The following is a 22135-nucleotide window of genomic DNA, read 5'->3' as shown; positions in this document are numbered from 1 at the left end:
TTTGTTCCTAATGTCCAACCTAGACTTCCCCTGGCACAATTTCAGGCCATTTCCTCTTGTTCTATCACCTGATACAAGGGAGAGGAGACCAACCCCCATCTGTCTCCAACCTCCTTTCAGATTGCTGCAGAGAGCAATGAGGTCTGCCCTCAACCTCTTATTCTCCACACTAACCCAACCCAACCAGCCCAGCTCCCTCAGCTGCTCCTCCCCAGCCCTGTTCTCCAGACCCTTCCCCAGCTTTGTTACCCTTCTCTGGACCTGCTTCAGTCCAAGCCCCACCTCACTCCAACCTTCCTCTTAGGTAGTAGCAGAGAGAATGTTTGAATATAAACCTTGGAAGCTTCTTGCAGCTACCTCCATGTCTCCAATCAAGAGCTGTGAGGGTTTCTTGGAAATCCTAGCAAGGAAATAGCTTTGTGCCAAGTGGCAGGACTGCTGAAGGGCAAGGAGCTGGTTTTTGCTTGCTTGGAAAATAAAGCAAGCATGAAAGAAAAGGGGAGGGAAAAAAAAAAGAAAGAAAAAAAAGCAAGAAAGAACCACCCAAAAATGTGCAGGAATGTGCCAGCCATTATTTGCAAACTCATTAACTTTGGTTGGGAAGAACTTGGCAGCTCTGGGCTGTGCTCAGAGTACAGGCAAGAGACTCAAAGTGAAGGCAGTGGAGGGCAGCCTGGATGCTTTTTGATTGCAAAATAACCTTCTCCTCTTTCTTCTGTTTTCACAGAATCCTAGAATGGCTCAGGTTGGAAGGGACCTTAGAGGTCAGCTACTCCAACCTCCCCACCAGGGGCTGGGACACCAATGGGGTCCTGGGGTGCAGCAGGAAAGGTGTCCAGCAGGGCTGGGGAAGTTCTTTTGTCTCTCTACTCTGCCCTGCTGAGACCACAGCTGCAATCCTGAGTCCAGTTTTAGGCTCCCCAGTTCAAGAGAGACAGAGACCTGCTGGGGAGAGTCCAAGGGAGAGCCAGGAGGATGATTTGGGGACTTGAGCATCTCCCTGTGAAGAGAGACTGAGAGCCCTGGGGCTGTTTAGTCTGGAGAAGAGAAGGCTGAGAGGGATCTGATCAATGTCTATCAATAGCTGAGGGGTGGGGGGCAAGGGGAGGGGGCCAGGCTCTTGTGGGTGGTGCTCAATAATAAGCTAAGGAACACCAGGTTCAAGCTTGAACAGAGAAGATTTCAGCTCACCATGAGGAGAAACTTCTCTACAGTGAGGGTGACAGAGGCCTGGAGCAGGCTGCCCAGGGGGGTTGTGGAGTCTCCTTCTCTGGAGACTTTCCAACCCCACCTGGATGCATTCCTGTGCAGACTACCCTCAGTGATGCTGCTCTGGCAGGGGGCTTGGACCTGATGATCTCTGGAGGTCCCTTCCAGCCTCTGCTATCCTGTGAGACCTCTCAGCTAGACTCAGCTGCTCGAGGCCTCATCCAGCCTAGCCTTTGAGCACCCCCAGGGAGGAGGCATCCACACCAAACCCTAACACCTTGCATGGTCAGGTCTGTTGGGGTTTGTGGGGGGAAGTTTTCCCTTTCTTTGGTCTTTTTTTTCTCCTTTGGGCTGATCAGAAAACTGGAGGGGGAGAGGGGGGCAGTTTTCTTTTCTAGCAGGACCCATGGTGACAGGACAAGGGGTGATTAAGACTGGAGAGAAGGAAGAACTTTTCACACTGAGGGCGGTGAGATCCTGACCCATGCTGATTTTTTTTTTCTTAGTGGTTTTTGCTTTTGTTCTCTTTGCTGGAATATGTGGAGCTTCTGCTTTTCACCCCCTTGTCTGCCTCAGGCACAGCAGAGGAGATGTAGAAGGCTCCCTGCTGCATGTGGCTGATGGAAATCTTGACAGCACTGAGATGTCTCCAGCACAGGCTGCACCTCAGCTGCTGCCAAGACATAGAGACATGGTGGCAGCCAAAGGCTGGGTGAAAAAAGGTGAGGAGCTCCATGGTCTGGGGTAGCTGCTCTCCTCCCTCCAGCTCTTCCAGGCTATGCCTTCCACTGCAGCACAGCTCTGGGAACCCACAGCCACTTGCTCTGCACACCTCATCTGGAGGACTGTGCCCAGTTTGGGGCTCCCCACTTCAAGAAGGACAGAGAGCTGTCTGAGGGGACCCAGCAAAGGGCTACAAGGATGCAAACCCATCCCCACTACATCCCCTCCCGGCCCCTGCTTTGCTGCTGTGGCAGGTGGAGGCTCTCACCACAGCCCTGCCCTGCTCTGAGTGCACAGGGAGGGAAGAAAAATCAATTCCCATCAGCTGAGCAGTGCCCTTTGCTTCATCACTGCTGGAGGGAGAAATTCTTTATCTCCTTCTCCTGGAAGGCATTGCTTTGCTGGTTGGTAGGAGGGAGCAATGCTGCAGCAGCCCCCCTCCCTCTGACCCCTGCTGTTTTGATAACCTCTACCACCCTGAGGAGGTTTCCCCTCCTCTTCTTACTGCAAGAGCTCTCTTTGTCTGACCAAATAATTACAGGCATTTAGGGACTGCTTCAATTCTGAGCTGCAAGGCTGTGCAGCCACTGTCCCTGCAGCAGCACAGCACATCAAAGGCTAGCTGCTGTCACCCCCTGCTCCCACAGCCACTGTGGGGATCTGGGTGAGGGAATTGAGTCTCTTCTCCCTAGGAACAAGGGATAGGAGGAGAGGAAATGGCCTCAGGTTGCACCAGGGGAGGTTTAGGTTGGAGATTAGGAAAAAAAGTTCTTTCCTGCAAGAGTGGTCAAGGATTGGAAGAGGCTGCCCAGGGAAGTGGTGGAGTCCCCAGCCCTGGAGGTGTCCAGGAAATGTGTGGCCATGGCATCCTGGGACATGGTTTCATGGCCATGGTGGTGCTGGGTTGAGGGTTGGACTTGAGGACCTTCCAGAGCTTTTCCAATCCAAACAAGTCTATGATTCTGTAAGGATCTAATCTTTCTTTCAAACAATGATGATGTATGGGATGGAGCCAGCTCCCAGCCAGCCCCAAAGGCTGATGTGCACACACCAGCAGAGACATCCTCCACTAGAGCAGGTTGCCCAGAGCCCTGTTGGGCCTAACCTTGACCATCTCCAGGGATGGGACCTCAACCACCTTCCTGGGCAACCTGTTGCAGTGTTCCACCACCCTCCTGGTGCAGAACTGAGAATCACAGAATCAGTCAGGGTTGGAAGGGACCTCAAGGCTCAGCTAGTTCCAATCCCCCTGCCATGGCCAGGGACACCTCACACTAGAGCAGCCTGGCCAGAGCCTCATCCAGCCTGGCCTTAAACACCTCCAGGGATGGAGCCTCAACCACCTCCCTGGACAACCCATTCCAGGCTCTCACCACTCTCATGGGCAAGAACTTCTTCCTCACATCCAGTCTGAATCTCCCCACTTCCAGCTTTATTCCTTTCCCCCCAGTCCTGTCACTCCCTGAGATCCTAAAAAGTCCCTCCCCAGCTTTCTTGGAGCCCCCTTCAGATCCTGCAAGGCCACAAGAAGGTCACCTCAGAGCCTTCTCTTCTCCAGACTGAACAGCCCCAACTCTCTCAGTCTGTCCTCATAGCAGAGCAGCTCCAGCCCTCTGCTCATCCTCATGGCCCTTCTCTGGACACCTTCCAGCATCTCCATAGCCCTCTTGGAACAGAGGCTCCAGAACTGGATGCAGTACTCCAGGTGGGGTCTCAGCAGAGTGGAGCAGAGGGGCAGAATCCCCTCCCTGGCCCTGCTGGCCACACTTCTGCTGCTGCAGCCCAGGCTCTGGTTGGCTCTCTGGGCTGCAAGTGCTCACTGCTGGCTCCTGCTGAGCTTCTCCTCCCCCAGCACCCCCAAGTCCCTCTCCTCAGGGCTGCTCTCCAGCCAGTCCCTGCCCAGCCTGCATTTGTGCTTGGGATTGCTTCGACCCAGCTGCAGGACCTTGCCCTTGGTCTTGTTGAACCTCATGAGGTTGGCTTGTGCTCACCTCTCCAGCCTGTCCAGGTCCCTCTGGATGGGTCCCTTCCCTCCAGCTGTCAGCAGCACCACACAGCTTGGTGTCACAACTTGTTCCTGACATCCACTCTAAATCTGCTCTGCTCTAGTTTGAAGCCATTGCCTCTTGTCCTGTCCCTGCAGGCCTTTGCAAACAGCCTCTCCCCATCCTTCCTGCAGCCCCCCTCAGGTCCTGGCAGGCTGCTCTCAGGTCTCCCTGGAGCCTCCTCTTCTCCAGGCTGAACACCCCCCATGCCCACATTGCTCTGATCAATACCTTTCCTGCAGGGTGGGTGATCTGCAGAGGGTTTGGTACCTGGGTGATATTCAGGAGCAGCAGTAGGGGTGATTTAGGGCAGATGAAGACAATCCAGACCATCTCAATCCCACTTAATGTCCAAATTAGCTTGTCTCCCCTTTTACTTACTCTGATAGCCTCTATCTGTGCAGCTTTCTAGGACATCAAGCTTCTGCCTCATCCACAATCCATCAGTTTAATTCCCTCTTTAAAGCAGTAAGCATGAGTCTTAAAAGAACAAAAAAAAAAAAAAAAAAAGGAAAAGGGAAAAAAAAAAAAAAAGGGAAACAGCCTGATAGGCAGCAGGGAGCTTGTCTCCAGCCTCAGGCAATGCAGCTGCAGGCATGAAGATGCCCTGGAGGAGAAACCACCTTGGGGTGGTCATGCTCCACACCAACCAAGAGGTTGGGTAAAGCCCCAGGGGTTGTGGGGTTTGGGTTTTGGGGTTTGTTTTTTGAGCAGTTTTGCACAGATGAACTTCAGGGCTTGGTAAAGAAAGAAAAGAGAGAGGGGGGAAGGGAGAGGGGAAGGGAAGGCTCCAAGGAGACCTTCTTGTGGCCTTCCAGGATCTGAAGGGGGCTCCAAGAAAGCTGGGGAGGGACTTTGGAGGGTGTCAGGGAGTGATAGGACTAGGGGGGATGGAACAGAACTAGAAGAGGGGAGATTCAGATTGGATGTTAGGAAGAAATCCTTCCCCAGGAGGGTGGTGAGAGACTGGCACAGGTTGCCCAGGGAGGTGGTGGAAGCCTCATGCCTGGAGGTTTTTGCAGCCAGGCTGGATGTGGCTGTGAGCAACCTGCTGTGGTGTGAGGTGTCCCTGCCCATGGCAGGGGGGTTGGAACTGGCTGAGCCTTGAGGTCCCTTCCAACCCTGACAAGTCTGTGATTCTAATTTCTTCACAGAGCAGTTGTGGGCTGGTTTGGTGATACCTACCCTGGTGAGGCTTGGATGAAACTCCTGCTTTCTAGCCTTGAATGCCTTCCCTTGGGTTCTTTCTTCTTTGTTAGCAGGGCAAGTGGGAACATCTGAAGGGAAAGGTGAGTCTTAGAGCACCTACCCACAGGGTACTACCCACAGCTATCAAGGAGCAGAGCCTAGTGGAGTGCTCCTCACTTCCCTAGGTCAGCCATGGTGCAGAACCACTCCCTCACTGATGGCCAGAAATCACCTCAAGGTAGGTTTGTGACCACATCTCCCTGGTTTCTGAGTGAGGTTTGTAACAGTGCCAGGAAATGCAGAGGTGGTGACCCTGTGGAGCACAATCTTCTGGTCATGGGGGTTGAGGTATGTGGTGTTGAGTGAACCTCAGAAGGCTGAGTTTGATGTTGGTTTGGGCTGGATTCTGGTTTTAAGGGGAAGGTAGCTCAGTTTAAGCTGTTGTGGTGGAGTTGATCCAGGGTTTTGGGGTTTTGGGTTTTTTTTTTTGGTGTGATTTCATTTGACTTCTGGTCTGGAAGACTTCAGTACTGTGGTCTCTCTGTTGTGTCATTGGTGCTTTTGGTCCCTGTGCATCAAACATGCCAAATCCCACTGGCTTAACCATGCAAAAACCTCAAAGAAATGAAAATTGAAGGAGGAAATACAGCCAGGAGGGTCTGCTGGACCTATGCAGAGCTTGGCCAAGGACCAGACCATATCAGATGTGGTGCAGAGCAAGCTCCCTTCTGCAGGGTTTTACAGAGTAAAGCAAGTCCAGAGCTGAAGGAGGTTAACCTTAAGGAGGTTATCACATTCTGCTTCCAATCCAGGCAGCCACTCTGCAAGGTCCTCCCAGTTGGGCTGTGGCAGTTCTTGGGTGGATTGGGCTCGACCCAGGGTGTCAGCATCGTTGCAACATCAATTACTCCAAAAGCAAAAGGTTAATTGGAAGTTTTGTGGCTTGCAGAAGGGGAGAGCAAAGCCTTCAAGTTGTGTAGATGCAACAGAAGAATGAGTTTGGCAGCAATGGTTGGCTGGAAAAATCAGGGGCTGGAAAAAGTGGTCAGGCATTGGAACAGGCTGCCCAAGGAGGTGGTGGAGTCACCATCCTTGGAGGTGTTAAAAAAAAAAACAACAAACCTGTGGCCATGGCCCTTTGGGACATAGGTTAGTGGGCATGGTGGTGTTGGGTCAATGTTTGGACTGGATGAGCTTGGAGGTCATTTCTACAGGAGGTTCTACAATCCTCTACCTATCTCCACATCACCCACGTTGTGCTTTCAGCACAGCCCCAAACTGCCAACAGAGCACAGCTGATTCTGAGCTAACAGCTGGAGAAGACCCCAAAGGGCTGTGGGGGCAAGCTGGTCTGTCAGGAAGAGAAGAAACCAACTCCTCATCTCTGGACAAGGCAGGAGCCAGTCAGAAATGGGCACTTCTGTAGCTGTAAAAAATGTTCACTTCTGAAAGAGCAGCTCACAAGTGGAGGACAACCAAGAGGAATGGCTCAGCTAGGGTAGGAGGAGAGGAGAAAAAAAAAAAAAAAAAAAAGAGAGGAGATCCAAACCCTCCCTCTCCCTGTCTGGAGTCCCCTGCCTTAGTCTTTAATAGCTCATTATGGTATTATGAGGGAAGGCTCAGAGGATTATGGTGTTTAGCAATATCATGATGGATGTGAGCCAGCCTTCTGCAAAGCCTTTGGTACTCCTGCTTTCTACTGACCTGGCCTCAGACCAGGGCTTTGCAGCCCTCACTCCACACCAGGAAACCCACAGGCAGGCAGCAAAGGTGTTTAGGGAATTGTATGGATACTCAAATATCAGGGAGTCACAGCATGGGTTGGGTTGGAAGGGACTTTAAAGATCATCCAAGCCCCCTGCCAAGGGCAGGGACACTTCCCACCAGCCCAGGTTGCTCAAGGGCTTCATCCAGCCTGGCCTTGAACACCTCCATGGAGAGGACATCCACAGCCTCCCTGGGCAACCTGTTCCAGTGTCTCCCCAGCCTCACTGGAAAGAATTTCTTCCTCATCTCCAGTCTAAATGTCTCCTCTTCCAGCTCCAATCCATTCCTTCTCATCCTATCACTCCAAGCCCTTGTCAAAAGTCCCTCCCCAGCTCTCCAGGTACTGGAAGGCTGCTCCAAGGTCTCCCTGGAGCCTTCTCTTCTGCAGGCTGTACAGCCCCAACTCTCCCAGCCTGTTCCCATAGGGCAGGTTCTCCAGCCCTCTGATACCTTCATGGCCTTTCCAACAGCTCCATCTCCAACACAGGTAGGAGGGAATTTGAGACCATGATGTTCTCTGGCTGCTTCCACTTAGCCAAACAGATTACAAAATCCTTCAGCAGCACAACAAACAGCTTAGAGCAAACAAGAGGCTCAGTGTGCCAGGACTTGGTATTTTCTGCCTGGGGCTGGCCAGCACAGGGGCCACCAAGTCCTTCCCCATGGTTCCCTCCTGCTTATTCTAAGAGCACAGCCCAGAGACTTGCCCTGGACTTAGTTTGTTCCCAAGACTTCGTCACCACAGGAGCAGTCAGACAAGCAGCTCCCCACATCACTGCTAACTGAAACTTAGAATGTTGGAATTCCAGCAAGTAATCCCATGGAACAGAAGAGGATTCTGTAGCAGGAGCAACAGGAGGTCACATTCTCCTCTTCCCCTCTCCTCCCCTTTCTCTTCCCCTCTCCTCCCCTTTCTCTTCCCCTCTCCTCCCCTTTCTCTTCCCCTCTCCTCCCCTTTCTCTTCCCCTCTCCTCCCCTTTCTCTTCCCCTCTCCTCCCCTTTCTCTTCCCCTCTCCTCCCCTTTCTCTTCCCCTCTCCTCCCCTTTCTCTTCCCCTCTCCTCCCCTTTCTCTTCCCCTCTCCTCCCCTTTCTCTTCCCCTCTCCTCCCCTTTCTCTTCCCCTCTCCTCCCCTTTCTCTTCCCCTCTCCTCCCCTTTCTCTTCCCCTCTCCTCCCCTTTCTCTTCCCCTCTCCTCCCCTTTCTCTTCCCCTCTCCTCCCCTTTCTCTTCCCCTCTCCTCCCCTTTCTCTTCCCCTCTCCTCCCCTTTCTCTTCCCCTCTCCTCCCCTTTCTCTTCCCCTCTCCTCCCCTTTCTCTTCCCCCTCCTCCTCCCCCCCCCTCTCCTCCCCTTTCTCTTCCCCTCTCCTCCCCTTTCTCTTCCCCTCTCCTCCCCTTTCTCTTCCCCTCTCCTCCCCTTTCTCTTCCCCTCTCCTCCCCTTTCTCTTCCCCTCTCCTCCCCTTTCTCTTCCCTCTCCTCCCCTTTCTCTTCCCTCTCCTCCCTTTCTCTTCCCCTCTCCTCCCCTTTCTCTTCCCCTCTCCTCCCCTTTCTCTTCCCCTCTCCTCCCCTTTCTCTTCCCCTCTCCTCCCCTTTCTCTTCCCCTCTCCTCCCCTTTCTCTTCCCCTCTCCTCCCCTTTCTCTTCCCCTCTCCTCCCCTTTCTCTTCCCCTCTCCTCCCCTTTCTCTTCCCCTCTCCTCCCCTTTCTCTTCCCCTCTCCTCCCCTTTCTCTTCCCCTCTCCTCCCCTTTCTCTTCCCCTCTCCTCCCCTTTCTCTTCCCCTCTCCTCCCCTTTCTCTTCCCCTCTCCTCCCCTTTCTCTTCCCCTCTCCTCCCCTTTCTCTTCCCCTCTCCTCCCCTTTCTCTTCCCCTCTCCTCCCCTTTCTCTTCCCCTCTCCTCCCCTTTCTCTTCCCCTCTCCTCCCCTTTCTCTTCCCCTCTCCTCCCCTTTCTCTTCCCCTCTCCTCCCCTTTCTCTTCCCCTCTCCTCCCCTTTCTCTTCCCCTCTCCTCCCCTCTCTCTTCCCCTCTCCTCCCCTCTCTCTTCCCCTCTCCTCCCCTCTCTCTTCCCCTCTCCTCCCCTCTCTCTTCCCCTCTCCTCCCCTCTCTCTTCCCCTCTCCTCCCCTCTCTCTTCCCCTCTCCTCCCCTCTCTCTTCCCCTCTCCTCCCCTCTCTCTTCCCCTCTCCTCCCCTCTCCTCCCCTCTCTCTTCCCCTCTCCTCCCCTCTCTCTTCCCCTCTCCTCCCCTTTCTCTTCCCCTCTCCTCCCCTCTCTCTTCCCCTCTCCTCCCCTTTCTCTTCCCCTCTCCTCCCCTTTCTCTTCCCCTCTCCCCTTCTGTGTTTTTCTCCCCAGCCACCACACTAGATTAAAAACATCCTACCTAATCCAGGCTTACTTTGTCTACACAGGATTTGGGGTCTCCAAGAGCTGCTGCAGAGGATCAGGTTCACAAGAGAGCTGGGAAAGGCATCAGGACAGCAAGGGATGTGTTAACACACCGAGACCCAAGCTCCTCTGCTGCCACTCCACTCTTCTTTTGAGGCAAAAAATGACAGAGATTTCCAAAGCCCCTGAGGGCTGGATTGCCCCACTCTTGCCAAGTGATCAAATGAACTTCCTACAACCCATCCCAAAAATCCTCACATTTCACACTCCTGGACTCTTGCCAGCAAACACAGGAAACTGTTCCCCAGCTGGGAACGAAGCGAAGTCCCAGCAGCCAAGGCTGGAGCCTGTGGCCAATGCCAACACCAATGCACAGCATGGGATGGAGGAGGAGGTGGAGGAGGAGGAAGCAACACCATGGAATTCTCCATGTGGACTGTTTGTATGCTGTAGGGCTCCTCTCTTCAGTGCAAAGACAATCATAGAATCCTTCTGGTTACAAGAGACCTTCAAGTGCAGCCTTCACCCAGCACTGCCAGGTCACCACAGAACCATGGCCCTCAGCACCACACCTCCAGGGCTCTGGAACCCCTCCAGGGATGAGGACTCCACCACTGCCCTGAGCAGCCAATTCCAAGCCTTAAGGACTCCATCACTACCCTGAGCAGCCAGTTCCAAGCCCTAAGGACTCCACCACTGCCCTGAGCAGCCAATTCCAAGCCCTAAGGACTCCACCACTGCCCTGAGCAGCCAGTTCTAAGCCTTAAGGACTCCATCACTGCCCTGAGCAGCCAGTTCCAAGCCTTAAGGACTCCATCACTACCCTGAGCAGCCAATTCCAAGCCTTAAGGACTCCATCACTACCCTGGGCAGCCAGTTCCAAGCCTTAAGGACTCCACCACTGCCCTGAGCAGCCAGTTCCAAGCCTTAAGGACTCCACCACTGCCCTGAGCAGCCAGTTCCAAGCCTTAAGGACTCCATCACTACCCTGGGCAGCCAATTCCAAGCCTTAAGGACTCCATCACTACCCTGGGCAGCCAGCTCCAAGCCTTTACAACCATTTCAGTGTTTCCTTTCACAGTTACAGCTTCAGCTTCCTCACAGGCAGAAACATTTTCCACAACAGGAAAGGACTTGCATGGGATATGAGCAGAGTGAAGAAGCACAAGTCCAGGAATCCAGGTAGCTCCAGATTGGATATTAGGAAGAATTTTTCCCCAGGAGGGTGGTGAGAGACTGGCACAGGTTGCCCAGGGAGGTGGTGGAAGCCTCATCCCTGGAGGTTTTTGCAGCCAGGCTGGATGTGGCTGTGAGCAACCTGCTGTGGTGTGAGGTGTCCCTGCCCATGGCAGGGGGGTTGGGACTGGCTGAGCCTTGAGGCCCCTTCCAACCCTGACAATTCTATGAATAAGGAACTTCTGAGCCATTTCCATTGGAGGAAAGCCCCCCCTGAGGTGAAGCCTAATGAGGAGAGATCCAACTTCCACACCCCATCACCCCTTCCACGATGGGATGCACCTTCCCTGGGACCTGCCCTGCAAAGCCAAGGAGGTTCCCTGCTGCACTTGCTGCTTCTCCTTGGCCTCCTTGCCAGCCAGCAGGAAATCTTTCAGGTTTCAACAAGGCTGTGAGCTGCCTGCAGACCCCAGCTGCTCACCTGCACTGTGTTTACACACTCTGATGGTCCTCCCCTCTGCTTCAAGCCTCCCTATGCAGGAGAACCTCCAGTGAAAGCCATGGGAGGCTCTTAATTGCCTCAGCTCCAATCAATACAAGGAGGGCTTGGCAGTGCCAGCTGCCACAGCACAAGCTGCCTCCCCAGCAGCAGCCATGCCAGGTTCTTCTACCACAGCCAGTTGAGGCTGTGCAGACAGAGGCAGAAGGAGCCAGAGCTGTTTCTTCCAGGATGAGTTCACCAGACCCTGTAGACCTCTGTCAAGGACCTCACTCCAACCCTCAGCAAAGCTTTAGGTGGCACCAGACAGGACATCAGCCACCAGCAGTGGCTCTTCTCCAGCACCTGAGGGTGCTGAGGGGACAAGGGGCAATGGTGTGAAAGTACAGCAGGGCAGATGCAGGTTGGACATTAAGAAGTCCTTCACCATGAGGGTGGTGAGACACTGCAACAAGGATGCCCACAGAAGTTGGGGATGCCTCATCCCTGGAAGTGTGGAAGTTCCCAGGCTGGATGCCCCCTCCCTGGAGGTATTCAAGGCCAGGCTGGATGAGGCCTTGAGCAGCCTGGGCTGGTGGGAGGTGTCCTTGCCCACGGCAAGGGGGTTGGAACTGGATGACCTTTAAAGGTCCCTTCCAACTCAAGCTATTCTCTGCTTCTACAGGCTGGAGAGAGTTGAGACTGCTCCCTGCACATGCCCAGCCCTCCTCAGGTGCTTTCAAACCAGGAGAGTCCTCTGAGCTCTGGTGCTGAGTGGGATGCAGAGGATGCAAGTCAAGCCTGCCCTTAAATGAACTGCTGCCCCTGACAAACAGAACCTGAAAGGACCAACCCCAAGGATGTCAACTCAATGTCATCTGCAAAGCAGCTAAGCCCTGGCAGGCAGGAGGCACAGCAGCTGGAGGCTTGAGAGCACTGGGAGAGGATCAATGGATCAATGCTGATCCATAACTCAAGGCTGGGGAACAGGAGGATGAGGCCAGACTCTTGCCAGTGGTGCCCAGGGACAGGACAAGGGGCAGTGGGCACAGAGTGGAGCCCAGGAGGTTCCATCTGAAGAGGAAGAGAAAATTCTGTGGTGTGAGTGTGCTGGAGCAGGCTGTCCAGAGAGGCTGTGGAGTCTCCTCCTCTGGAGAGATTCCAAACCCAGCCAGAAGTTGTGATTTTGGGCAACTTGCTGTGGGTTTAGCCAGGGGGGTTGGACTGGATGATCTCCACCCCCACCATGCTGGGGTTCTGTGAGGTGCTGGGAGAATGTGAGCTCTTCTGGGTCCTTGGGATACTTCAGAGTCAGCCTGAAGCTTGCCTGACTCAAAGCACAGGAGAAGAATCCTCCCTCAGATCACAAATCCTACATCACCCCCTGAGGAAACACCACCAGAGATGCACCTGAGGAGACCAGGCTGAACCAGTTCTTGAAGGCACCACCACTCTTTAGCTGAAGTGAGCACTAAATTGTCTTAATGTGCTAATTAAGAAGGTTTCAGCAAGTTTATCAAGCAGTTGCTCCACTCTCTGTGGTGGACAAGTCTCTGAAGGTCTTCCATGCAGTAAATTGCAGCCTCAAACCTCTGCTGTTAATTAAGGCAGCCTGGTAGCCTCGGGTGCCTCTCCTGTGGGAATTACTGAGGTCACCTGAAAGAGGTCCTTTGGCACAGCCCTCACCACCCCCCAGTCTCACAAACCTTCACTCACCAGTGCCACACACAGCTGTGGCTCTCACCTCATCCCCAGAGCAGCCCAGAGGACCATGGAAGGGATTTTCCCAAGCATCACAGGCCACGTGGAGGCTGTCAGCAGGACAAAGGGATGGCTTCCATCCAAGTGACTCCCAGCCTTTGGGACAGGATGCCTGATTCGTGGATTCACAGAATGGGTTGGGTTGGAAGGCACCTTCAAGGTCATCCAGTTCCAAGCCCCCTGCCATGGGCAGGGACACCTCCCACCAGCCCAGGTTGCTCAAGGTCTCATCCAACCTGGCCTCCAGGGATCAGGCATCCACGACCTCCCTGGGCAACCTCTTCCAGTGTCTCCCCACCCTCACTGTCAAGAATTTCTTCCTCATCTGCAGTCTACTTAACATGGAGAGATGGGAGAGGAGCAGGAGGAGACAAGGCAATCCTGGCCAGAAGAGCAGTGGCAGCTTATTAGACTCAGAATCACTGAGATCAGAAAAGACCTCTGAGACCATCAAGTCCAACCACCAACCCACCACCACCACAGCCACTAAACCATGTCCCACAGTGCCATGTCCTCACAGTTTTTGAACCCCTCCAGGGCTGGAGACTCCACCACCTCCCTGGGCAGCCTGTTCCACTGCCTGACCACTCTTGCAGTTCCTAATACCCAACCTAAACCTTCCCTGCTGCAACTCGAGGTCAAACCTGTGACAGACCAACACCTACAAAGATTAAGACCAGGTTTACCTGGGAGGACAACCTTCCTGCACCCTGCTTGCTCCCTGCCAAACCTTTCCCATCAGTGCAAGCCACAAACCAAACCACAAGCCTGGGAGAGCCCTGAAGAGGAAGCTGCTCACTGGCAGGTAAGGACAGCAGTCAAGGACTCCTCACTCCTTGAGCACAACAAGTCCCTGGCTGACCCCAGGAGTGCTTCCAAGCAAGTGCCTGACTCTAAGTGGTGCTGCTGCAGGGTAACCATGAAACTTGGCATGCCAGAACTCTGCCTGAGACCTGGGATCTAAGGTGTCCCTGGAGCCTTCTCTTCTCCAGGCTGCACAACCCCAGCTCTCTCAGCCTGTCCCCACAGGAGAGGTGCTCCAGCCCTCTGATCATCTTTGTGGCTCTCCTCTGGACCAGCTCCAGCAGGTCTATGCCCTTCTAGGGCTGCAGGCTCCACAGGTGGACACAGCACTCCAGATGAGGTCTCAGCAGAGCAGAGGGGTAGAATCCCCTCTCCCCATCTCTGGCCACACTGCTTTGGATGCAGCCCAGGCTGCCATGGCCTTGGTAATCCTTGGGTTAAAGTGGGATCTGCACTTCTGAAGCTGAATGTGCTGCCTCCAGATGCATTTCAGGTTCTGACTGCATTCATTCTGTGCTTCCCACAAACCTGGGGCTTGCTTTTTTTTAAATCTCCTCAAGGATATTGTGGGGAAAGGACTCTAATTGCATAGACTGCACACTTAAGACAATCACACCCATAAAAGCCATCAGACACCCACACAAAGGGCTTGAGAAGAGCCCATGGGGAGGAGATGCCACGAGCTGAGAGGAGGTGGAGGACTGCAGAAGAGGTTTTCCAACACAGAGAGGGTTACACAGCCCACTAAGCCCCAAGATGCTTGGAAAGCAGTTGTCAGATGGGGATGAGAAAAATAACAGCCTGGAAATTGCTTCTTTATGAGCTTGAGAAAGGGGAAAAGAGCTGAGATCCAAACCAGTAAAGCATGGGTCCAGCTTGTAAGCTTCAGAAAGGGGAGAAAAAAAGGGAAAAGAGCTGAGATCCAAACCAGTAAAGCATGGGTCCAGCTTGTAAGCTTCAGAAAGGGGAGAAAAAAAGGGAAAAGAGCTGAGATCCAAACCAGTAAAGCATGGGTCCAGCTTGTAAGCTTCAGAAAGGGGAGAAAAAAAGGGAAAAGAGCTGAGATCCAAACCAGTAAAGCATGGGTCCAGCTTGTAAGCTTCAGAAAGGGGAGAAAAAGGAAAGAGTGAGACCAACAGTAAGCAGGTCAGGAAGTCGAAGGGAGAAAAAAGGAAAGAGCTGAGATCCAAACCAGTAAAGCATGGGTCCAGCTTGTAAGCTTCAGAAAGGGGAGAAAAAAAGGGAAAAGAGCTGAGATCCAAACCAGTAAAGCATGGGTCCAGCTTGTAAGCTTCAGAAAGGGGAGGAAAAAAGGGAAAAGAGCTGAGATCCAAACCAGCAGAACATGAATCCACCTGAAGGTACCTCTGAGAGGTCCATTGATCAAGGGGTCCTGCCCCAAAGCTAGGGAAGGGTCTGGAGAACAGGGCTGGGGAAGAGCAGCTGAGGGATCTGGGGGTGTTGAGCCTGGAGAATAAGAGGCTGAGGGAAGACCTCATTGCTCTCTGCAACTCCCTGAAAGGAGGTTGGAGACAGATGGGGGTTGGTCTCCTCTCCCAAGTATCAGGTGATAGAACAAGAGGAAATGGCCTGAAATTGTGCCAGGGGAGGTTTAGGTTGGAGATTAGGAACATTTTTTTTTCCTGCAAGAGTGGCCAGGCATTGGAACAGGTTGGTCATGGAGGTGGTGGAGTCACCAAGCCTGGAGGGATTCAAGAAACCTCTGGCCATGGTGGCTTTAGGTTGACAGTTGGGACTTGATGCTCTTAGAGGTCTTGTCCAACCAAACCAATTCTGTGATTCTCTGACATCAATGGCAGCCCCCAGCAGCTACAGAAACCAGCACAGCTCCTGCTCCACTCGTTCCTGCCTTCAGGCCTGGCAGCAGTGAAGGAGAGCCCATAAACCTGTCCCAGTGATATACATCCCTGCCCTTTCTTCCCTACCCGAGCACACAAGGAACATCTGGAGGGTGGAGGTTGCTCCATCCAGCAAGCCTGAAGGTCGAAGGGAGGGTGGGGGAGGGACAGAAACAAACCCATCCTCCTGTTCTACAAGAGATGGTGAGGAGCTCTTTCAGGAGAGAAACTGAGAGCCATTGATGGCTGGCTGTGCCTCTCAATGCTCATGAGAAGGCTGCCATATGGGCTCAGATTTATCACTGGTGTCTCCTAACTGTTTTCTGGAAGCAGCTGTCCAAGCCAATGCATCTCCCCTTTCCTCACGGAGCTTCCCAAGGACAGACCAGCAGTGCCTGTGGTGTCTGTCTGCTCAGTGGCCTCCACTCTGTCACCCCAGCAAGCTAAAGAACGAGTCACAAAACCCCCCAGGGGCCATTCTAAGGCACAGCCACCCCTCTCTGTGCTCTTGGAGCTGAGGTGCCACCACAAGCAGGGTCAAACACCAGGGGATGCTTCATGAAGTCTTCCTTTCTTTTTCAGGGTAAGAACAGAGGGTTTGCCCCATTCTGCAGCCCACCTGATGTTCCTGACATGGTTTAGTGGGCATGGTGGGGGGTGGGTTGGGGGTTGCTGACCTTAGAGGTCTTTCCCCACCTTAATGATTCAATGATGATTCCTGGGGGTGGGGTTAATCAGGATGCTGAGCGAGAAGATCGTAGTCTGTTCTCTCTGCAAACTCCTGCTCAGCTCCTCTAATTCCATTCCCATTGCCCTGTGCCAGGCAAGCTTCTCCTAAACCAAAAGCTGAAGATGGGAATCTGAGAGAAAAGGGGAATTCCTCCCAGGACAGAAGCACTGGGAAAGTGGCAAAAAGCCAAGGGGGTCATGAGGAACTAATGAGACTTCCCAGACCCCTGCTCATCCGGACACGAGGAATGTGTGGCATGCAGAGGGCAAAAAGGGCCAGCCCAGAGAGTTGGGGGTCCTGGGGATGGCCACTGGAGCAACAAAACCTTGCTGGTTTGAAGCTGTAATGAAAAGTTAATAATTCCTCTTTCTTCCTGAATAAAAAAAAAAAAAAAAAAAAACAAAACCCAAGCCCAAAGTGTCCTCAAACATTTCTCTACCACGAACGCTGAGTGTGATCCCTTAGGTCTCCTTCCCTTGGTGTTTACAAGAAGCCTATCAACTTGAAGTCCTGGGAGAAATGGAATGAAATAACAGAGGAATAGAGCAAGAAAGGAAAGAGGGAAATCCATGGTGTGAAAGGTAAAGACCCAGCTGTGTGTGGTCTGCCAGCTTTTGGGGCAGTGGTGCCTCCAGCCCTGCAGCGCCATGGGGAAGGCCAACAGAGTCCTGCTACAGTCACTCCATCACTGGGACTTGGAACCAGATCCAAGCCACTTCAGTAGCTCCAAGGGGCTTGGAGATGGTTAAAAGCAAGATGTTACCTCAATGGGAAGTGGTATGAGAGCAGGGCAGAGGCTGTCACCTCACCTCTTCGGGCTGCAGGATGCTCTTGGCCACGTTTTGCTTCCAGCCAAGTGCAATTATGCAGCAAAGCTGTTTTTAAATGGCTTAATGTGCTCAGCTGCTAATGATGCCCTGCAGCTGAAGTACTCAGCATGGGCTATTGGCAGAACAGCTCTTCAAGGGTTAAAGAGCAGGGAAGCACTTGAGGAAGCCTCTAGATGCAAACTGGGGAGATTACAGGCGAGTGGAGATAAGAGAATCAGCAACTGAAACAGATTGCAGAGGATATTGAAGAAGGAAGACTCCATCCAGAGGAGAAATGAAAGGTCAGTGAAGGGAGATGGAGACTTCTCCAACTGTCAGAGTGGGTGAAGACAGAGGTTTGGGGGCATCTAGATCCATCTCCCCCTACCCCCTTAGGAGAGAATCATTAAGATTGGAAAAGGCCTCCAAGATCATCAACTCCAACCCCACCTATGCCCACTAAACCACAACCCAAAGTGCCATGCCAGGATCACCAGCTGGGCTGCAGAATCAGGCAAAAAATCCCATTTTTATTTTCCATTGCAAAAAGAAAAGACAAATGTACTGCAGCAGCTTCATCTCTCCTGAGCAGCTTCTTCTCTCCTGCTGCACCTCATGCACCCAGGGAAAGCAGCCTCCTCGCTTGCTGCTCTGTCCAGACATTGCTTTTCTCTAGCATCCCAGCCCATCAATAGTCTTTAAATATTGAGCAGGGCTCCTGCTGTGATCACTGCTGCTCCTCTCCAGCCATGTGCTGCTGTTGGGGATGGCCAAGGCCATCAGACAGAGGAGGTGACATCTGCCAGCTCGGGCACAGTTGCTTAAGTGCAGGCAGCAGGCCCCAGGAAGCAAACCCAGAGACTGCTTGAAGTGCTTAATTATTAATATTATTTAGATAGCAACCAGCAGGGAGCAAAGAGCTTTGCAGAAGTGCAAGAGAAAGCCTTGGCCCACCACTGTGCACCATGGTCAGGCCAGGATTTGAGCAGCTCCCACGCTGGAGGGTGGTTTGATGTTCATGTCCAACAGCTGCTCCAGGCTGGGATCAAGGGATTCACTTTCTAGCATCAAAAAGTGACTTCAACCATCTCTTGCTTTGATGGTTCAGCTTGCAGGAGCTCAAAGTGGCTCTCAGGAAAACCTTGGGTGACATGGAACACGCCGTTGGGGCAAATTTGCACTGGGATCATAGAATCACAGACTGGTTTGGGTGGGAAGGGACCTTTAAAGGTTGTGTGGTCCAACATCTGCAACTAGAGCAGGTTGCTCAGAGCCCTAAACAACCCAAGCTGGAATGGTTGCAGGGATGGGGCAGCTACCACCTCTCTGGGCAACCCATTCCTGGGGCTGCACCATTTCAGTGCAAGCTGAGCTGCAGGATTAATTGCTGCAAAGTATGAGCAAAGACCCACCAGACAGTCCAGCATCAGGCACCACCACAACAGAGCAGCAAACACAGGCATGGTGACTGGGTCTGTGCCCTGGTTCCTTACAACCACACAGGACAATGGAAGGAACTGAGCAATATTCAACCCAAATGGAAGCCAAGCCTGGCTGTGGCTCTTGCTTTGTCTTTAGATGCTGCAGCACTTGGTTGGGTGCTGTTTGGAGCATCACTGGCTGGATCCAGTCATTATTGCACCATCAGCTGAGGCTGGAGGCTTCTCCACCCAGCTTTGCTGGCAGCTCTTCACATCACCCAGGGGACACTATCTCCTTCCCACTGCTGTGCTCTTCCCTCCCCCCAGTTTCAGACTCTCTATCTTGTCTTTGTTCCTGGAGAACACCTTTGTTGCCTGCACAGTTAACAGGTGATTTAGCAGCTGTCATGTTCAGGGGCTAGAAGATCTGAAGGCAACCTCTTGAATAAATCAGCTCCTGGAGTCTGATCACATCCACCAGAGGCAGGGCAAAACTCCCTTTGCTGGCAGCAAAACTCCACATGTCCACAGACTGAGTTTGCACCACGGTGCCTGCAGCCCTGAACTTGCCCTCCCAACCCTCCACAGCCAGAGGCTGATCCCAAAGGATGCTTAAACCCAGCCGAGCACACGGCACGGAGCTGCTCACGTCTCCCACCCGAGGCTGCCCAGCGCTCACCAGCAGCCAATTATTCAGGCAGCTCTAATGACATCTCAATTCCTGGCAGAGATGAGATGCTGCCTGCATGGCCACGCTGCTCTCAGCTTGCTAATCCATCACCATCCCTGGATTTGCCAGCACCTGCCTCCAGCCCAGGAGCAACCACATTGGGCATCACTTTGATTTTTGCAGGAGAGTAACTCAGTAAGAACCCAGCAAGTTCTCTCAGGCACCACGCTCCACACCCTAACCAACTCAAAAATCCCTCCCAGGTCCCAACTTATCCCTCACTCCCTTCCACACTCTGCCTGACTCTGCCCCAAGCACAGAGCTCCAAACCAGAAAACATTCCCAAATGTCACAATCTCTCCATCTTTCATCACAACAAATGAATAAAGCACAGTGGATACGCACCAGGGAGAGACAGAGGGAAGTCTTCTCCAACCTTAATGATTCTATGAAGAATCTGCTCCAAAACTCACCACAATTCCTTCACCTTTGGTACCCAGGACATGGCAGCACCGTGCTGCACTGATGGAAGGATGCTGGGCTGGGATCCCACCAGCAAAATGAGGCATTCATCAACAGCCCACGAGGTGCAACGGCGAATCGCAAGGATCAAAATCTTCAGCCAGCTTCTCCTTCCCAAATTCCCACCTTCCCCCCCCAGCTCCCTTCTCCACTTCAGCCACCCCCCCACACCTCCAGGCATCTCTTCTTCCCTTGCACATCCCCAAACACAGGGGCATTGCCTGCCAATCCATCCCAAAAGGACGATGAAAGGAGAAAGGAACAAAAGAGCAAACCTCGCTGCGCCATGGCTGAGGGACAGACAATGAGGGCCAGCTGCTCCTCTGGAAGCACCCAGCTACAATGAGACCTGGCTCCAGCACACACACACACACAAAAAAAAAAAAAAAAAGAAAGGGTCCTGGCTCCCCTGGGGGGCAGGAGGTTGTCACTGGAATATGCATCTCATTGGTTACCTGTCAGCTTTCCTGGGGTTATGAAGTGGAGCTGCTGCCGGAGGCTCTAATGGGATGTCAGAAGGAGACCGGCGGCCCTCTGACAGAGGAGCTTTGATTAGGTGATGGGAACTGGCAGCATCCCCTGGCTATTAACAAAACACAAGCTCCAAAGCTGGGGAAAAATAAAAAGAGGTTGCACAGGAACAGGGCCACTGAGTTTTTGTGGGGTTTTGTTTGGGTTTTCCAAGCGAGGAAGGATAGAAAAGGGAAATAAATGACACCTCTGCTGTCTTCACAGAATTGTTTGGGTTGGAAAAGCCCTCTGAGATCATTGACCATCCACCTAACACCACCATGCCCACTAAACCATGTCCCCAGGTGCTATAGCCACAGGTTTCTTGAGCACCTCCAAGGATGGGGACTCCACCACCTCCCTGGGCAGCCTGTTCCAATCCCTGACCATTTCTTCAGTAAAGAAGTTCTTTCTGATCTCCAACCTAAGCCTTCCCTGGTACAATTTCAGGCCATTTCCTTTCATTCTATCACTTGATACCAGGGAGAAAAGACCAAGCCCCACCTCACTCCAACCTCCTTTCAGCAGTGGTAGAGACCCAGAAGGTCTTCCCCCCTCAGCCTCCTTTTCTCCAGGCTGAACACCCCCAGCTCCCTCAGCTGCTCCTCACCAGCCTTCTTTCTCCAGACCCTTCCCCAGCTTCATTGCCCCTCTCTGGACCTCCTCCAGCAACTCAACATCTTTCTTGCAGTGAGGGGCCCAAAACTGAACCCAGCAGCACCATGTGCTGGGTTTCCCCAGCACAGATGTCCAAGCTGGTGTGGGGCTGTGGTAGAGACAAGCAGAAAGTTATTTTTGCTCCCTGTGGGCTAACAAAAACATGTGCAAGCAAGATGGATCCCAGAACCCCCTGGGCTTTAGGAATGCCAACTGGAAGAAATAAAACCTGACTAATAAAGCACAGGCTGGGGGAGCTGTGAACGAGGCTGCTGCTGCTGCTGGCAAGGATCCATCCTGCTCCCTACCCTCTTGCAGATCATCTCCTGCTCCTGTGCCCAGGCTGCCCTTGAGACCCAGGCAGTTTGGTGGAGCAGCTCCATCAGAGCTGGGACTGACTGGAGTCACCTCCAGCATGCTGCACAGGCCAGGCAGATGCTCTTTGCTCAGCTCCTCACCAGTACAGCCTCACATCTGCATGGCTGCTGATGAGCCATCACTGCACTGTGCAGCTCTCATCATTAGAATCACAGAATCAACCAGGTTGGAAGAGACCTCCGAGACCCTCCAGTCCAACCTATCCCCCAGCCCTATCCAATCAACCAGACCATGGCACTAAGTGCCTCCTCCAGGCTGCTCTTGAACATCTCCAGGGATGATGACTCCACCACCTCCCTGGGCAGCACATCCCAATGGCAAATCTCTCTGGGAAGAACTTCCTCCTAACATCAGCCTAGACCTCCCCTGGCACAGCTTGAGGCTGTGTCCCCTCCTTCTGCTGCTGGGTGCCTGGGAGCAGAGCCCAACCCCCACCTGGCTGCAACCTCCCCTCAGGGAGCTGTAGACAGCAATGAGGTCTGCCCTGAGCCTCCTCTTCTCCAGGCTGAACACCCCCAGCTCCCTCAGCCTCTCCTCACAGGGCTGTGCTCCAGAACCCTCCCCAGCCTTGTTGCCCTTCTCTGGACACCTTCCAGCACCTCAACATCTCTCTTGAATTGAGGAGCCCAGAACTGGACACAGCACTCAAGGTGTGGCCTGAGCAGTGCTGAGCACAGGGCAGAATAACCTCCCTTGTCCTGCTGGCCACACCATTCCTGATCCAGGCCAGGATGCCATTGGCTCTCCTGGCCCCCTGGGCACACTGCTGGTTCATGTTCAGCTACTCTCACCCAGCACCCCCAGGTCCCTCTCTGCCTGGCTGCTCTCAGCCACTCTGTCCCCAGCCTGTAGCACTGCTTGGGGTTGTTGTGGCCAAAGTGTAGAGCCCTGCACTCAGCCTTGTTAAAGGAGGCTGTGCTGGTCTGATGGACAGGGCTGCTGATGAGCCCTGCTCAACAAGCCACACTGCAGGGAGAGCAAAGGATTGAGCTGAGAGGACATCAATTCAGGGCCCATGTTTGGCTGCATTAAGCATTCCCCTGGCAATGCCTTCGTG

General features: G+C 53.2%; 1 protein-coding gene across 2 annotated transcripts in view; it reads right to left on the bottom strand.

Moving 5' to 3' along the window:
* Nucleotides 1-22135, bottom strand: part of LOC128977461 (kazrin-like) — a 115145-nt gene that overhangs the window by 55148 nt on the left and 37862 nt on the right. Inside the window, exon 6 of one of the 2 annotated variants that reach the window (XM_054395000.1) lies at nt 18538-18574. The exons of the other annotated variant lie outside the window; for it this stretch is intronic. Coding sequence (XP_054250975.1) covers nt 18538-18574 — 37 coding nt within the window. The remainder of the gene's footprint in view (nt 1-18537; nt 18575-22135) is intronic. 2 annotated transcript variants of the gene reach the window in all.

The sequence above is a fragment of the Indicator indicator genome, chromosome 32, assembly GCF_027791375.1.
Source record: "Indicator indicator isolate 239-I01 chromosome 32, UM_Iind_1.1, whole genome shotgun sequence".
Classification (NCBI taxonomy): domain Eukaryota; kingdom Metazoa; phylum Chordata; class Aves; order Piciformes; family Indicatoridae; genus Indicator; species Indicator indicator.
The sequence above is the reverse complement of the archived record's forward strand: the minus strand, read 5'-3'. Positions and strand labels throughout refer to the sequence as shown.